This window comes from Furipterus horrens, unplaced genomic scaffold (genome assembly GCF_987537825.1).
Source record: "Furipterus horrens unplaced genomic scaffold, mFurHor1.1.pri manual_scaffold_2, whole genome shotgun sequence".
NCBI classification, from domain to species: Eukaryota; Metazoa; Chordata; class Mammalia; order Chiroptera; family Furipteridae; genus Furipterus; species Furipterus horrens.
This window is the reverse complement of record NW_028327172.1, coordinates 77,546,741-77,566,277: the sequence shown is the minus strand read 5'-3', so window position 1 is coordinate 77,566,277 and position 19,537 is coordinate 77,546,741. Positions and strand designations below refer to the sequence as shown.

General features: G+C 34.4%; 1 protein-coding gene across 1 annotated transcript in view; it reads left to right on the top strand.

Annotated features, from left to right (window-relative positions):
• The window catches only part of LOC150018864 (cytoplasmic dynein 2 heavy chain 1), a 283,446-nt gene that overhangs the window by 212,180 nt on the left and 51,729 nt on the right, over positions 1–19,537 (top strand). The window contains exons 82-83 of the mRNA XM_090265892.1: positions 2,770–2,874; positions 14,583–14,699. Of these exons, the coding sequence (XP_090122018.1) occupies positions 2,770–2,874; positions 14,583–14,699 (222 nt within the window). The remainder of the gene's footprint in view (positions 1–2,769; positions 2,875–14,582; positions 14,700–19,537) is intronic.

Genomic DNA, 19,537 nt, shown 5'->3' with positions numbered 1-19,537 from the left:
AATAATATAAAGGAGATCAAATATATTTAACAAATTTCTGTCTTCACTTGCAGACTTATAAATTTAAGGCAATTCTAAAAACATAAAAATTCATTTTATCTGGATTTTATAGCAGTATTTTTGTTTATGTGCATTTATTTTAACCATATGTAGCTTTTTGTTTTGAGTCATCCTGTAGAAACTTGCTGGATGTAGTCATCTTTTCCAGAAAATAGTACAAAATATAGTCCAAATACTTTAATTTTAGAGTATTTTACCTCAAACCTATATTTGTATATTTTTATTACATAGTATTAATGATTTTATATTTCTTCATGAATTACACAATTACATAGTTTTTCTTTTAGTATTGTACATTTTTCTTTAATTCAGTATTTTTCAAGAAAAGTCCTTTGTCAAAAAATAAAAGGTTAAAACCAATATTAAGTTTATTATTATTATTATATCTTACATATTATGTTATTGAGTACCCCATCTGTTTTGTTTTTCAGTCTTTCATTTATGTATTTATTCATTAATATACTTTGAACAGCTGGTCAATGTTAGCCTTGTTCTAGACATTGTGGATTTTGTGATGCATGTATGGAGTGCACTCTTACAGTGAATGAACAAACAAATATATCACATATTTATCATATATTTATTACAGGATGTGTATCCTGAAAAATCTTTCATCTCTATTAGCTGAGGTTTACATTGAAAAATAAAAATTGATATAGAAAAGTATATCATAAATGTGCATTGCAATGAATTATTATACATTGAACACATTAGTATAAACATCACTGGGATCAAGAAACAGAACATTATTGGCTCCCCATAAGTCCTCCTTATGTTCCAATTGTTTACATTTAACAGGGTAGTTTTTTCTGTTTTTGTGCTTCATGGAAATGGTCTCATTTATTATATAATCTTTTGTGTCCATGTGAGGATAATTCAGTTTGGATATGAAGCTATCATTTAGAAAACATATCAGTGTATAGTCCTAAGTAGAGAGAATACTCTAGCCAGTCTAAATGAGAAAATTTCATAGCCATTTTGAAATGAACAAAGTGTATAAAATAATAGTTTTAAATTTATAGGATAGCTTTCTAACTGAGCTAGATGGAAGGAAGAATTCAGAAGTTTTCCAAGGAGATGGGAAAACACACACCTACCTTTACATACACATTTATAAATGCATACATATGTGAGGTATGTCCGGAAAAAATCCAGCCATTATTAATAAAGTGAGAGTGGTTTGCATGACTTCAATGTAACCTGGCAGCCAAGGAGAGTGGACTGGAATACGCATGTGTGAACAATGACAACTTCCCTGTACTAGTCAGTGAGGGCAGTAGACACCATAGAGTGAGCATGTGTACTGTGTGGAGTCGCATTCAAAATGACTGAGCAAGTAGAGCAATGAATTTGCATCAGATTTTGTGTTAAGCTTGAACATTCCTCCATGGAAACTATTGGATGATTCAGAAGGCTGCAGCTGTGGGTAACGTGACTGTCAGCTTCATCACAACAATGTGCCCACTTATGCATTATGTCTTGTGCAGAGTTTTGGCAAAACATCAAATCACCCAGTTGATTCAGCCTCCCTACAGCTCAGATTTGGTACCCTGTGGCTTCTGGGTTTTCCACAACTAAAATCACCTTTGAAAGCAGAGATTTCATACTGTTGATGAAATTCAGGAAAATATGATGAGGCATCTGATGGTGATTGTGAAAACTGTGTGAGGTCCCAAGGTGCCTACTTTGAAGGGAACTGAGGCGTTATTGTCCTATGTACAATTTTTCTTGTATCTTCTTTAATAAATGTCTGTGTTTTGCACATTACATAGCCGGATACCTTCTGGACAGACCTTGTCTCACATATACAAACATATTTACATATGTATACACTGTGTTTGAATACCTTGTGTAAGTTTACAAATGTTGAACTGTAGCAAAGAAAATATTTCAAAGATTGTACAGCATGTCCTCCCAAATCTGATGTATTTATAGGTTCTGGGCTTCCTGGAACTCGGTTCCTTGAAAATATTTGGGACAGCTGCCAAGGATAGAAAAGATAATGATGTGAAGGGAGCAGTAGATGAGTGTCTTCACCAAGAATTGTTGCTCCTACGTCAGCAAGAACAGTTTAGATGCATATGCAATTCTTTCTTTAAAATAACTTGTCTATTCAAGAAAATAAACAAAATGATTTCCGTCTTTGGGCCAAACTGAATAAATTGTGTTGGTCTACACTTAGTCACCCTTCCAGAGTTATGAGTAACTGTTCAGATTCATTCTTTCCAAATCATGGCTTTGCAATGCTTACAGTAATTCTTGAGATGAAAGGATAGGATTATCAATCATTTCATCACAACTCATCAGCTAACTGAAGACACAGTGAAATTGCTTTATGATAAAGTGATTTACAAAGCAGTGCTCTCATAGAAGAGTTTCTATAAATTAAAAGATTGCTGGAATATTTATTTGGATAAAATGGAACACACAAGGAAAATAATTACAGGCTAGGCATAGCCACTCAAATATGTTTGTTTTAATCAATTCAGAGAAGTTAGGAAAATATAGTATCGAATGACATAAGTATGAGGAACTAGTAATGGCAAAGAATATTTCTTACACATAACATTATACAGACTGAAAGTAAGATTTATCTAGAAAATGTAACATACTAATAACTAATAATTTAATACTTCACAATGCATTCTCCATGATTTCAAGTTTTAAGTTCAATCTTTTGAAAAATTGTGTTTTACTTTTTTTACATAGGAATATCGTGCTGTCATTGAAAAACTTCCAGAGGATGACAAACCTAGTTTCTTTGGTCTGCCTGCCAATATTGCTCGCTCATCTCAGCGCATGATCAGTTCTCAGGTAACCTAAGACAAGATTAACTTTTAGAAAAGATGTTGCTACTGAGCCTAAAAGGAATAACATTAAATTTTATTTAGTACCACAGACCCCACAAGCTTTTATTTAAAAATTTTATTTTATTTAACAGCATATATTCCACTGTTACTGTTTTTCCTTTGGATTTAAATTGTTCTTATTATAAGGATTCTTAAGTATGTTCAAACATAAAACTAAGTATATTCTTTTATTTCAAATAGCCATAAAAATTCAATTCACATTTACCAATAAATTTTTTTTTTCTTCTCCAGTTTTATTTCACTACTAACTTCAGGTCAAATTTCCAAAACTGTTTTCTGGTCAATTTACTCTTTGCTTGGCTTCCCAAAATGGTAGTACCAAAAGATTTGTAGGGTAGGGAGAAGAGACCATTTTAAGAAGCACTGCATTTACTCATCTTCACAAGGCAACAATAGAATTGGGCATCTAACTGTTCAAAAAACAAAGCTTTTAACAGCATCCAGGAGGTCAGGCAGGCAAATCAGGCTGTAGACACTCTTCCATTTGTCAAAATCAGACCACAGAAAACCTACTGCACACAGATATGAGAGGTATCACCATTCATCTTTTCTTTTTCTGTTGCCACAACATTTTTCTTCCTTTAATTATCTTATCATGTACTTTCTCAAGTCCTTCTTTAGTTCATCTCCTATGATTGCACAGGTGGGCTGCAAATGCCCGGGAGTTGATGAGCTCAGTTCACCCATTGCTAACAACTTCTCAATTTCTGAGAGAGACAATGAGTTCCTTAGGTCTTATTTGTTAGCAACTGTAAGTACAGGGACTCCTTGAGATGTTCTGGGAGAAGAGGGAGGGCAGCCTGGAGGCACCAGGCATGTACTGGCCCCCAGCCCCATGGGTCTTCCCACATGTGCCCATAGCCTGAGGCCATTGGCCAGCTATTCCGGGAGTCCTGGACCCAGCTCAGAGCCCATGGGCCAAAGATGTCATTGCCACACATGCGACACTGGTCTCTGTAGGCATCATACTGGCCCTTGTAGGCTATTTCCATCTCAGGGTCAAGTTCACCATAGTCATAGCCCAACCGGTAAAGGTCATGCTCACTCAGGACAGCCCTTGAGTGACAGGCCTCATAGGAATCATATCTTTCTCCACCTGAGCCATACACGCTTCCTTGTATCATGTCTGTCCCCAAGTGTGGCACCATATCTAAGTGCTGGTTAATTCTGGACAAAACGGGATTGGCACTGGCCCTACCCACAGCACTAGGGTTTGCATCTGTGTCAGAGCAAGGCATTTCTCAAGAGTTTGAAGTGTCCATACCATACCCATAGTCGGTGGTGTTATCCTGGCCATAGCCATAGCCATAGCCATAATTCTTGTAACCTCTGTTTGTCCCAGAGTTCCAAGTTCCATATCCATAATCACAGGCCGTCAGAGCACTTGTGTCTGAGTATGTTGACTGCAAAGTGGTTTCAGATCCCTGGACAAAGCCTGTGTAGTTCATGGCAGTGACAGACACTGCACTTGAAAACTCAGGCAAATAACCTGCACATCGGATGCCAAAATACAGGCAACAATCACACGGGCCCTTTCTGCTACCAATAAATTTTTAATTGAATTTTTTGGGATGACAGTTTGTTCACAAAACCATGCAGGTTTCAAGTGTGCACCTCAATAAAACATCACTTCCACACTGTAGCAAGTGGCCATCACCCCAAGAAAAGTCTCTTTTCTGTCCCCATTTTCCCCTCTTTTGCCCACCTCTACCTCGGCCCTGTTCCCCTTTCTTGTGGCTATCACCACCCTGTTGTCTGTGTCTATGTGTTATGTATATATATTTTCTGGTTAATCCCTTTATTGTCTTCCATCCAGTCCTTCAGCCACCCTTCCTTGTGTTAGCTGTCTGTTCCCTGTAGCTATTCCTCTGTTTCTATTTTGTTTGTCAGTTTATTTTGTTCATTAGATTCCACATATAAGTGAGATCATATGTTAGATATTAACCATGTATTGGTTACATTATTTGCAAATATAGTCTTCCATTCAATAGGCTGTCTTTTCCATTTTTGTTGATGGTTTCCTTCACTGTCTAAAAGCTTATTGATTTCATGTAATTCCAGTTGTTTATTCTTGCTTTTGTTGCCCTTGCCTGAGAAGACATACCCAGAAACTGTGGCTAAGACCAGTGTTGAAGAGTCTACTGCCTATATTTTCTTCTGGAAGTTTTGTGATTTAAGCTCTTACATTTAAATCTTTAATCCATTTTGAGTTTATTTTTGTATATGGTATAAGAAAGTGGTCTAATTTTATTTTTTTTTTTTGCATGTATTTGTCCAGTTTTCTCAACACCATTTACTGGAGACTATCTTTTTCCCACTGTATATTCCTGCCTCCTTTGGCATAGATTAAATGATTATATAAGTGTGAAATAATATCTGAGATTTCTATTCTGTTGTGTTTTATTGATATATGTATCTGTTTTTATGGCCGTGTCACACTGTTTTGACTACTCTAGCTTTGTAGTATACGTAATTTGAAATCAGGGAGGAAGTGTGATACCTCCAGCTTTGTTCTTTCTCAAGAAGGCTTTGGCTAATCTGGGTCTTTTGTTGTTCCATATAAATTTTAAAGTATTTGTTTAGTTCCATTAAATATGCTGGTATTCTGATAAAGATTGTAGTGAATCTCTAGCTTGTTTTCGGGACATTTTAATGATTTAAGTTTTTCCGTTCGCGGGCTTGTTATATCCTTCCATTTATTTGTGTTGTCTTCAGTTTCTTTCATCTGTGTATTATAGCTTTCAAAGCACAGCTATTTTGTCTTGTTTGGCTAGGTACTTTACTTTTTTAATGCAGTTGTAAATGAAATTGTTTTCTTAATTTCTCCTTCTGATACTCATTATTAATGGATAGAGAGACCACTGGTTTCTTTATTAATTATGTATTCTGCAACTTCACTGAATTTATTTATTACTTCTAATACTTCAGGACTTTAAAATATTGAAATATCTTTTTTTGGGAGATAAAAGAGGTATTTTTCAATGTCACTTATTTCATCATGGCATTTCTTTGATTTAATATTCAATAGTGCATTATCAGAGCATCTTTTACCATTGTATGATTTATTTCTGCAGGCCAGTGTTGACATTTTTTTAGAAAGAAGAAATGAGGAAATAGAAGGAATAATCAACTTATAAGTTTATAGGAGACTAGTAATATGTATTCCTGACCTTTTAAATGGTATACACTTTTGATTCCTTAGGTTTTTGCATCACAGAACTGCCTGCCCTGGTTTATTTGTAAGTTTTTAGTCAGAGGCTTCTACTAGATTTAAAAGTAAAAGAAAAAATTTAGTTATATGGAAATTATGCTATAGGAGGAAAGGAGAAAATAGGATGTTTTGAAAGGATAAAAAACAGATGTGGTCAAGAGAGTAACAGCAAAGAGGAAAATATGAAATTGAAAATTTGTTTTTATAATTCCTTTTCTGTCAAAACAGTTATATAATTTTTTATTGCCAAAATTATTTGAAGTATGATGTACCAGTCCACCAATCGTGTTAAAGACCAAGCTGTGTCAATTAGCTTTACGTAGATCTCTTTTAAAATTGTGATTCTTGTCTTCAGTGTGTATCTATTGTCATCCTCTTACTCCATGTTGATGTGATGATGATGATGTTGATGATGATAGTAATTATGATTGTGATTTTTTTGAGCCTCCTATAATAGGCTTTGTGGTAAGCACTTTACATGTATTATCTTATTTCACTCTCAAAATAATTCTATGATGTAGGTGTTATTGTTGGACTCATAGTTGAGGGAATTGAGGCCAAGGGTGGTTATTATTTTACCCAAGATCACACTTTTAATATGTTAATTAACTGCTTACACATGTCAGTGAATACCAGTTTATGCATTCATCACACACACACACACACACACACACACACACACACACACACACACATATATATATATATATATATATATATATATATATATATATATATATATATATATATATAAAAGGGAATATTGCCTGGGCTTAAAAAACGAAATCTTACCATTTGCAACAGCACAGATGGACCTAGAGGGCATTGTACTAAGTGAAATAAGTCAGAGAAAGACAAATACCATTTGATTTCACTCATATGTGGAGTCTGAAAAACAAAATAAATGAACAAAATTGAAACAGACTCATAGACACAGAGAACAAACTAATGGTTACCAGAGGGGAGGGGGTTTGGAGGTCTGAATGAAAAACGTGAAGGAATTAAGAAGTACAAAATGGTAGCTACGGAATAGTCACAGGGATGTAAAGTACAGCACAGGAAATATAGTCAATAATATTGTAATAACCATGTATGGTGTCAGGTGGGTACTGGACGTATCGGGAGAAACACTTTGTAAAGTATATGATTATCTAACCACTATGCTGTATACCTGAAACTAATCCAAAATAATACTGAATAGAAACTATAATTGAAAAATAAAATTGAAAGTAAAAGAACTTTCATCAGCTTGCCTTTCATTACCGTGAAGTGTAATTCACAAGAACAGTAAGATAGATGCTTCATTCTTTCCTTTTAATTGCCATTTTTCAAACTAAGAAAAATTTATTTTAAATTATATACCATAAAAACTCAAGTTTATAATATTAGTAAACTTAGTATTTCCTTGTGAAGATTTAAAATAAATATAAAATCATTGTGTAAGTTACAATATTATATAAGCTAATTATATTATAATCTACTTGCTTTAGTGAAAATGGTCACTGAACACAAAATATGACAATTACTCAAGTGCATATTTGTCTACAGTTAGAAGTAAGAAATTAATACACTGTGCATAAGAGTACATATATTGATGGTGTTATTTGCAAAGTTATACTTAACAAAATGTTCCTGAAATATGAGTTTAGTGTATTCAAACAGAAAAATCTAAAAGAAACGAGCATCTTAAGCTGCCTGATTTCAAAAAAATGGTTTTACCAGGAATTTGTGACTTCTCTAATAACTGATAAAAAACCATTTGAGTCACAGTAACTGCAGATGCAGAGCATGAATAACCACATCTGCTGAGTTCATAAAAGTCATTCAATGCAATTTTGCTAAAATTATTGCACTAGGAATTAATCTCAAATCTCTGGCAATAAAGTAAACCATCATTGCATTTTAAAAATAAATATAACATTATTTTAAGAATTTTGCTTTTGCCTCGGCTGGTGTGGCTCAGTGGATTGAGCATTGGCTTGCAAACCAAAAGATCCCTGATTCGATTCCCGGTCGGAGCACATGCCTAGGTTGCGGGCCAGGACCTCAGTTGGGGGCATGCAACCAATGGATGTTTTTCTCCCTTTCTCCCCCACCGCCAAATAGAAATGCCACCACAGTGATCTAGTTATTACCATGGCTCACTCATATTTATCAAGTCCCCTTTACCTCTGAAACCTCCTAGCTTCACCTCCCACCCTTCTCCTGCTCCATTGTGCTTCAGCCACATATATTTCATTGCTCTCCCTCCAATTAAAAAGCAGGGATGGCCCATAAATATATCAAAGAATATTTAATATTACTAATAACTAAAATGCAAATTAATATCACGAGATACCATTTTAACCCACTACACTGGCAAATATGAAGGCATCCAAAAATACCAAGTACTGGTGGGAATAAAAGAATGTAGATATTATACACTTTTTGTGACAGAGTAAATTAATACAATCACAAAAACAATTTGACACAACAATTCTATTCTTAAAAACATACCTTAGAGAAAATTGTGCACAGACATACCAGGACATATGTACAGAGATGTTCATACTAGCCCTGTTTGTAATAGTCCCCAAAACCAAATAAACAAATTGTGTTATATTTACATAATGAAATACTATACAGTAATAATAATAAATGAAATTACAGCTAAACCAATGACATAAATAAATCTTAGAAAAATAATTGTGAAATGAAATAAGTAAGTCCTAGAATCCCACATGCAGTATATTATTTATAAATTTTAAAAATAATATCCAAGTTAAAAAGGAAATTATAATTGTGCATAAGATTTAGTGTTTGAAAATAAAAATACAGTGATTGTTCAGGAAAAGCATAGGTGTTCCTAAAATGTCCCTCATTGTTCTTTGAAATAGGACAGGTAGAATAGGAGTGACATCTTCTTTAGCATTCCTAGAACTTTATAGATGTTCCCAAAGCATGTCTGTTGCATAATATATCCTGTGCAGTATGAATAGTACATGGAAAAGGTGATGTGAATATGTTGTTCATAGGGAATTTTATCCCCTTCGACACGGTTTTAAAGGAGTATTCCAGTCATGTACTGCATAACGAAGCTTTGGTCAACAACAGACCTCATATGCTGTGGTGCTCCCATAAGATCATATTGGAGGAGAAAATTTTCTGGTGCCTAGTGACATTGTAGTTATCATAGCGCAACACATTATTCATGTGTTTGTGATGATTGATGGCGGTATAAACAAACCTACTTTGCTGCCAGTCTTATGAAAGTATATCACATGCAATCATGAGTGTGCAAAAGCATAGCACATACAGTACGTAATATTTGATAATGATAAGTGACTGTGTTACTGGTTTATTTATTTGCTATATTTTTTATTAATTTATGATGTGTTCTTTCTACTTATAAAAAACACTACCTGTAGAACAGTGTGCCATGTTTCACTGGCAAAACAGCCTCACACATTTTGAGTTTAGTGCATCTCTTAATGTGGTGGCATTTTTTTTTAACAATTTTATTTATTTATTTATTTATTTATTTTTAGAGAGAAGGGAAAGGAGAAAGAGAGGAAGAGAAACATCACTGTGTGGTTGCCTCTCACTCACGCCCCCAACTGGGGACCTTACGTGCAACCTAGTCATGTACCCTGACTGGGAATCGAACCAGCGACACTTGGCTCGCAGGCTGATGCTCAGTCCACTGAGCCACAGCAGCCAGGGCTTAGTTTAGTGCATCTCTTGATGGCATCGTTTTCTCTTGTGCTTCATTTAATCTCATGTTATTTTTTACAGTAGCATGCTATACAGGTATGTAGCCCAGGAGGAATAGTCTATATCATTTTAGGTTTTTATATACACATACTAGGAGTATAGTCTACAAGATCTGTCCAGAAGGTATCCACCTATGTAATGTGCAAAATAGAGACATTTATTGAGGAAGACATAAGATTCAAGAAACATTGTACATTGAACAGTAACACCTCAGTCCCCTTCAAAGTAGCACCCTGGGACCTCATACAGTTCTCCCAGTTGCCATCAGCTGCCCTTTCGTGTTTTCCTGAATCTCACCGATGGTCTGAAATTTCTTCGCTTTCAAAGGTGATTTTAGTTTTGGGAAGAGCCAGAAGTCACAGGGCACCATAGCTGGGCTGTAGGGGGGCTGAGTCAACTGTGTGATTTGATGTTTTGCAAAAAAACTGCACCAGATGTGATGTATGAGTGGGCGTGTTGTGATGAAGCTGCCAATGACCAGTTGCCCATAGCTGCAGCTTTCTGAATCACCGAATAGTTTCCACAGAGGACTGTTCAGGCTTAATGCAAAATCCCATGCAAATTAATTGCTCTACTTGCTCAGTCATTTTGAATGCGACGGCCACACAGTACACATGCTCACTCAATGGCGTTTACTACTCCCACTGAGAGTACAGTGAAGTCATAATTGTTAACACATGCGCATTCCAGTCCACTCTCCTTGGCTGCCAGGTTACATTGCTGTCTCACAAACTATTCTTGTACGTTAACAATGGCTGGACTTTTTCAGGACAGGCCACAAATGCCATTTAGGTTTATATAAGTACACTCCGTAATGTTCACACAATGACAAATTGCCTTACAATTTATTTCTCAGAACATATCCCTGTTGTTAAGTGGTGCATTACTATATTGAATGAAGTATTTTTAATTGGTTTAAAACATGAATAATGGAAGGAACATTTTATTATCTGTGCTCTGTAAGAAAACATAAATATGTAAGATTTTGTAAAAACAAAAGATGGCCTATTGTTATGTTATAGTCCTATTCTCATTATAAAAATGTTTATATTGTTTATTTGAACTCCCTTTGTATATTCTCTGTTCATTAAAGATTACAATATATTATGATACTTTTATTAAGAAAAACAGCCTCACATTATTTTTCTTTTTTTCTTTTATTTTTTGGTTTTTCAATTACAGTTGTCCCATTTTTCCCCCATTGCTCCCCCCCACCCAGCCCACCCCTTCTCCCGCAATCATATCCCTCCCTGTTGTCCATGTCCATGAGTCATTTATACACGTTCCTTGACTAGACCCTTCCCTTACTTATCCCCCTTCTCTCCCTCCCCCCTCCCCCCTACTGACTACTATTCTAGTCGTTGCCTATTTAGTTTGTTTGTCTGTGTTCTTTAATTTCCTGTATTAGGTGATATCATATGGTATTTTGTTTTCTTTGCCTGGCTTATTTCACTAAGCATAATTCTCTCCAGTTCCATCCATGTTGTCGCAAATGGCAGGAGTTCCTTCTTTCTTTCTGCTGCATAGTATTCCATTGTGTAAATGTACCACAGTTTTTTGATCCACTCATCTACAGATGGGCACTTAGGCTGTTTCCAGCACTTAGCTATTGTAAACCGGGCTGCTATGAACATAGGGGTGCATAAGTTCTTTTGAATTAGGGTTTTAGGATTTTTCGGGTAAAATCCTAGCAGTGAAATCACTGGTTCAAAAGGCAGTTCCATTTTTAGTTTTTTGAGGGAATTCCATACTGTTTTCCATAGTGGCTGCACCAGTCTGCATTCCCACCAACAGTGCAGTAGGGTTCCCATTTCTCCACATCCTCGCCAGCACTTGTTGTTTGTTGATTTGTTGATGATGGTCATTCTGACTGGTGTAAAATGGTATCTCATTGTGGTTTTTACTTGCATCTCTCTGATGGCCAATGATGTTGAGCATTTTTTCATGTGTCTATGGACCTTCTGTATGTCCTCTTCGGAGAAGTGTTTGTTCAGGTCCTTTGCCCATTTTTTAATTGGGTTGTTTGTTTTCTTGATGTTCAGTCGTATAAGCTCTTTATATATTTTGGAGACCAGTCCCCTCTCTCTGATATCATTGGCAAATATGTTTTCCCATATGGTTGGTTTCCTTTTCATCTTGCTGATGTTTTCTTTAGCTGAGCAGAAACTCTTTAGTTTGATGTAGTCCCATTTGTTTATTTTTTCCTTTATTTCTCTAGCCTTAGAAGATGTATCCACTGATCTTATGTCTGTTGGGGTGTGTCCGAGGGGCACCTGGACTTGTGGCCCTGCGCACCTGGGCCAATGAATGACGGCACTTCCCGTGCGACCCAGGGGGAGGGTTGGGGAGTGGGCAAGCGCACTTCTGTGCCTGCGCTCCTCAAGAACGTCTGATCACCCCCAAACTTTTCCCCCCTCTCCGCAGTTCACAAGAGAAAAATACGAAGGAAAAATTACGTTTTCACTTGCTCAGCAGCACGCTGTCTCCCGTCTTCCAGCGTCAATGCCACCTGGTAGAGTCCCGTCTCTGCCAGCGGATAGAGATCCACTTTCCTCCTGACTCCCCTCTGGGGAAGCCTGTGTCGCGTTATTTTTCTAATACACAAACTGTGACCTTTTGGGGGCTGGTAAAAATTTTATTTTTATAATAGTTTTTTAACATCATACATAAAAAATATTTAAAACTAGTTTCCTGTAGATATTTCTTTTCAATCTTTTTTTTTCTGTCACATTTGACAAATTTAAAACACAAATAAGTGACAGAAAGTGTTCTCAGGGTTAAAATAACACTTCTTACCTACCAACTGGTGATATTTTGTGGTCTAGCAAAACTGATAAATTAGGCGCTGTTGTAGGGTTCAGCTAGAGCAAATGAAAATAATTTATCAGAAAAACAAAGAAAATGAAACACTATCACCACAGGTTTTTCAAGATTAGAGAACCAATCAAAAACTAGAAGTATCTGAGTTTAACAGCGCCATTGTGGATTCTTAACAATTAAGTAGTACATTCATTTTGAAAGATTTATGGCCCTTATTTTATTACAAACTTTAGTGCTACAAGAACCCAACAAAATATGAAACATAGTCCAATCTGTTAAAAAAGAAAAACAACCAACATTTTTGAAAAAGTAGAACAGAAACATAGACAACATGCTGTAAATGTTGATGTTTCAAATACTAGTTTAGAAAAACATATGCCTGTCTTTTTGGATTTATTTTATGTCTGATAAACAGTGAAAGAGTACAGATTTAATACTTAGTTGACATATAGATGAAGAATAATCTGTGGATACCTCACTGATTTTTATATACACACCTCAGTATCTATAATAAAATATTTAGCCTACTTGGTAATATTCTGGATCATTCTTAGCAACAGAAATTGAATTTTTATTAATGTAGTAAAATGGGAATCATTAAACACTATTTTAGAAAATGTGATTGAATTAATTTTGATGATAATGATAAAAAAGAAAGTCAGAGAAGCTAAAGCTCTAAACAATTTTTTACTTTGCCTTGTTTTAACTAATTGATCTATACTTCTTTCATGTAAGTCTTATGTGTAGAGGAAAAATTGACACCAACTTAATATAGAGACTTAAAACTTATGGTTTTTGATGTTTTTTTCAACTAGTTATTATTTAAAATTGTTTTACTATTTATACAGTTTGCTATGATATTTACTATATTTCCTATCATTTTATCTTTTTAAAAAATCTTTAGTTTATCAGCATTTTAAAATTATGAAATTTAAACCAATCAAACTGAAAAAAAATTCTGGATTTCAGAAATGAGCAAATAGAGACAGTAGGAGGTTATAAATAATGGATAATTAGAGTTTTCTGGCTAAAGAAACAGCATTTCAAATTAGAGCCATTATACTATATTATTTTGTTTTTCATTAAATTACTGTAATTGGAGTGACACTAATAATAAAATTATCAATTTATATGTTTCAAGTGTACAATTCTATGGTACATCATCTGTATATTGCATTGTGTGTCCACCACCCAAAGTGAAATGTTCTTCCATCACCATATATTTGACTCCTTTTACCCTTTACTACCCCCATCCCTCATCCCTCTGGTCACCACCATACTTTTGTCTGTGTCTGTGAGTTTTTGTTTGTTTGTTTGCTTGTTCATTTGTTGATTTTAGTTTTATATCCCACATATTAGTGAAATCATATGGTCTTGACTTCTTCTGTCTGACTTATTTTGCTGAGCATGATATTCTCAAGATCCATTCACATTGTTACAAATGGCAATATTTTATCTTTTTTTTTATGTGTCACATCTTCTTTATCTAGTCATTTAATGGAAGGACACTAAGGCTGTTTCTATGTCTTGGCCACCATGAACAATGCTGCAATGAACATAGGGGTGCATATTTCTTTGCAAATAAATGTTTTCAAAAATTTGGATAGATACCCAGAAAAAGTGTTCCTGGATCATATGGTAACTTTATTCTTAATTTTTTGAGGCGCTTCCATACTGTTTTTAAGTTATTTTGTTTTTTAATCACTTATATAAATCATTAAAATATTACCCAATTAAACAGATAATAGGATTAAAATTTGTTTACATTTGGTCTTCATTTAAAAAAAAAAAAAGCTCTTTTTGCACCTATGCTATTTCTGTTTGACTGAAGTCATTTCCATTTATTGCTATTTATTTTGTTCATTTAGGTTATTTCACAGTTGAGGATCTTGGGCAGATCAGTAACAGCTGGTTGCAAATTTGATAGAGAAATCTGGTCTAATGAACTTTCTCCTGTCCTGAATCTCTGGAGGAAACTAAACCAGGTTGGTAGTGGGATAGCCTTCTGATTTTTTTCCCCTTTTTTCTCCCTATCTTTTTATTCCAGTTTCATCTACAAATAGTCCAAGTTGGTAAAATTCTGCATTGATGTGTTCTTAATATATACAATATCCTGGTACAAGATGGAGGAGGTAATGGTAGTGGAAGTAGATCAGTCCAAGAAGCAGTGTCACCACTGTAATTTGTCTTGTTCTGGTCATGTGCTGTATCATCTTCTACACCTGCTATGTTTTTGCTCACACCTCTCCTCTCTCTTTCTGTAAAGTCAGTGACTATTATTAAAGGTGAAGTGTGGGTCCATTGAATGAAAGTACTAAGGAAAAACAAGTTATCAACTGGATTCAACTTGTTTTTATACTGTAGATAATAGAATAGTTGTTTGCTCATTAGGCAAAGCCATTAGGGTATTATGATGGCTATTTCTATTGGATAAGGATTTATTTCTCTGGAATTAAAAAATATAACTTTGTAATTCATATGTTTAGTAATATTATAAAAATACTTCTGTCATATTTCTGACCATGAAGTCATGACCCTGATTTCCCTTCTTCATGGAATTGAAGTTATTATTCTTTACCGTATCTTTTTTAAAACCAACCTTTGCTTATCATTAATAACCAAATTTACACAAATGTTCATTTCTTTAACAATTTATTTTTTGCCTTGATGTTTGGGTAATAGTCTCCTTGTCAAGACTCAGTTTCTTGTAGTTGTCAGCAACTTTTAAAAAAATATGACATTAGCTGTTTTTAATTTTCTGCTGATTTTTCATGGAATTCTTAAAATGTGTTTATATATACTTGCACATGTATATTCATATGTATGGATATTATATATTGCAGTCATTCTGAGAATAATAATGTAAAATTTTCAAAGTCTTCATTTGGAGAATAAGATAGAAATTGAATGATTTGAATAATTGAGTTTATCTCTTACTAAATAGTAAAACCTATTGTAAAAGGAATCCTAATTATTGCAAAGATCTCCTCTTATCGTTTTAGAGACATAATCCAGGTATCTGTTAGTGACTTTCCTTCCTTCTGAATTACAAGATTGAAGTCTACTCCATGATTTTGTCACCTTAATTTCTTATAATTTTTTCTGTCATTATTTCTGAATTTTCATTGATTATTATTGTCTTTATCTCATGTTAGGCCTTAAGGTAAAACTTCTGTCTGTATATTTCACAAGAAATCCAGTGATACTATTCTGTAATATGAAAGAGGAGAAATGTCTTTTTTCTTCTACACTTTTAGGTCCTCAGCTGGGTCTCTGTTACAAAAGACAGATTAGCAAGAGAAAAAGCCTACAAATTTATTTACTATTAAGTTTTATGTGACATGAGAGCTTTCATAAGGAAATGAAGACCCGAAGAAGTAGTTAAACCTGAGCATTTTTTTTGCCAGGTTTGATGAAGCACATAAAGTCATGGAAAAATATGATAGGACAAAGGAGGTATAAACTAAAAGGAGTACACTGGGGAGACTTAGCAAGGCCTGCTTGTTTAGATTCCTCTCAACACATACCTCTATCTTCAGAGAAAAGGATGTTCCTTTCTCAGGCCTGAGTGGGCACATCTCACATATGAGAGTCTTATGATGTGCCTCACAGAAAGGTCAAGCGATTTCTTTCTGCACTTGTAGTTTTTCAAATTCCTTCAATTTCAAATACTCAGTATACCAAAGTGTCATGTTTTGCAGTAGCATGTGCTGAATCTTGTCTTTTTAATGAACATTTGTGAAGTTGCAAGTGACAGCTCACATTGCTTAGTATGTGATCATCTGCTAACTCCCTTTCCTTTGGACTGTATTCTTTTAAATGTGGACGATTCCTAAAATTCCTGAAGTTGACTTTTCCCACAGTATGACATTTTCTGGAATATCTAGTTTAGTCTTTCTTGCCTTACCTGCTTCTCTCCATCATGCCTATCATATTGGATTGTTGCCCCAACCCTTTCACTGCTACCCTCTTTGTTAATACATACGGATACCTCTTTTGTAACTCAGGAGAATTTTTTTCTGTCATTATATAAAGAGCACAGAAGGGACTTCAAAGATATATATCTATATATCTATATTTATATAAATTATTTGCCTCCTAAAATCCATCCCAATATTAGAACCTCATTAATTAACTTTTAAATTTTTTAACTCTTCTCTTTTCTCAGTTGGGATGTAGGTATATAGTCCATTACTAGCTCTCTGCTGTTGGATTCATGCCACACATAACACATCTGCTCACTCCTCAGTTCCTACATACAAAGGAAAAAGGCGGTGCCTAGTTAGAGTAAAATATCATAGGAACATTGAAGCAATTTTGGGGCAGGAGCACCAATTTTCAAGTATAAGATGTTGAAAGATTTACAGAAATGATACATGTAAGAAAGGATCAGTCTAGCTCCTATTTTCGTCTTTAGTTTAGTACATGAACCCCTTTTTAGTAATCTGTTGAAAATTCACTTTTTCTTTATTTCCTATTTACTAGTTATTTCTTTATTCAAAGCAACATAAGAATTGAATTTCTAATTGAAAAATATTATAATTTTCTTTCCCAAAATAAAACTTTTATTTTATGATGTTATATTTTCAATGTAAAAAACATATTTGAATTATGAGATTATTTGCCATGGTATATAATGCCATTATTAAAGGAAAAGAGAAAAGACTTATTTTGGACTGGATAGTTAGGGAATAGCTTGCCTGCAAGGTGAAACTGAATCTGAGAAGCAAGCAATGAGATGATGCTAACCAGACAGAGTTGGAGGGGAAGGCCATTCTAAGCAGAGTGGACATCATGCACAAATTCCTCAAGAAGAGAAAAAGCTTGGTCACTGAATAAATCTGAAATCTGTTGGATTTGAGTATAGGGATTAAAGGATAGTGTGGAATGAGACAAGGGGAATGATTAAGATAGAGTAAGGAGTTTGTATTTTATTCCAAGTACAATGGGAAGCCATGAAAGAGCCTTAAACTTCAAGTTGCCACCATCTGTTGATCATTTCATAAGCTTTATCTGGCTATCGTGCAGACATGAGTTTTGAATGAGATGAAGAGAAAGTAAGGAGAATAAGCAGGAGGCTCTTGAGTAGTTCAGGTAAGAGTTGATGGCGGCTCAGAATATGGTGGTAGAGCAGACAGAGAAATTACCTGTTGGAAGTACTACTGAAAGAACCTGAACATGGATTTGGATGTGGGAGTTAAGAAATGTGTTGGTTTTCTGTATTGAATGATTGGGTGGAGACGGCACCATGTACTGAAACAGGGAAAACTGCAAAGGGTACAACTTCTCCAATGGTAGGAGTGGAGGAGGCCATGATGCCTCAGAGATGATCAGAAGTTTAATTTAGGATATCTAACAGGTGGATACACAGGGTGGAGCTCAAAGAGGATATTTGAACTGTGGTAGATACATTTAGATCTATACTTTGAAGTGTCATCCATTTTACTTGCCTGAAATAGCATCCCACTTAGAAAACTGTTTCAGTTAAAACTCAAAATTTCTGGGTTCACACCTAAATTGCACCAGACTGGACTAGTTTTTCTTGTCTAGAAGGTATTCCTTGCATAAAGGTTAAATTTTTAAATATCCTGTAATCTTTTCCTCCAGCAACTTCATAATCAGGTAAGATTTTCTCTGAATACACTTGTTTTTTAATGACAACATGAACTGTAAAATGTCAGAGCTATTTTTTAAAAGTACATGATTTGGTCAATTGTATTTACTCATTTTTTAAAAAGCTTTTTTAAAAATAATTAATTGACTAAAATATGACTGTCCTGCCTCAGTAGTTTCACTAAAATTATACAGTTTAGATGTTGTAATTTACTCATGATTTAGCTATATTTGAATTATAAATAATACTTAATTTGATGTTTGTCTAAAATTATGTAACATTAACTTGTTACTACTGCTGTAAATCTTCATCTTTCTAGAACATGTAGAATATCTACATTTATTTATATAGTTAGGGTTATTTCACATTACTTTTTATTAAAATTTGGTGACGGTCTATAGGGAGTAGATTGTTATAAAAATGTTACAATACTTGACTGTCTTCTGCTGTGTTATATTTTTCCCACTTATAACTTTTATCATGGGTTATAAACACTTTGTCTTACTATTTTTAATTCTTTCTTTACAAATTTGTCATCTTTTATTAATCATTTACTTTTTGAGACTCAACTGTATTCCGTTTTTTTTCCTGTTCTGTTATTGCTGAACTTAAAGCCCTTTACCTGCTAGTCAGTAGACCACTGTGCAATAGAAATATAATGTGAAACACAAAAGGGAGCCAAATATATATTTTAGATATTCCAGTAGCCACATTTAAATAAGTACAAAGGAGGCAGTGATGTTAATTTTAATACATTTTCTTTAACCTGATATATCCTGAATATTATCACTTCAACATGCAATTAATATAAAAATATTAATTTGATATTTTACTTTCTTTTTTTATTAATCCTTTGAAATCCCGCTTCTATTTTACACTTACTACGCATCTCTAGACCCTATGATCTTATGCCCATAAAGTTTATTTAATGATGATTTATTTAATGGCAGTAGCCATAGTAGATCATCATATTATTAAATAATTTATCATGCTAAATAGATGAAAAAGAGACAATGCTTCATAGCACACATGAATGCGATAGCTATTAGAACAAAGAGAAGGGAAACTTAACTAGGATTGTAAGCAGACTATAGAGAAAATTGGGATAATGGGTAGTAGGTAAGAGAACAGGACTTCCCAGTTTTGTCTCTTGACAGTTTCTTGACAATTTTAGAAAACTATTAGAGGTAATATTTTCCCTTTCTAGCC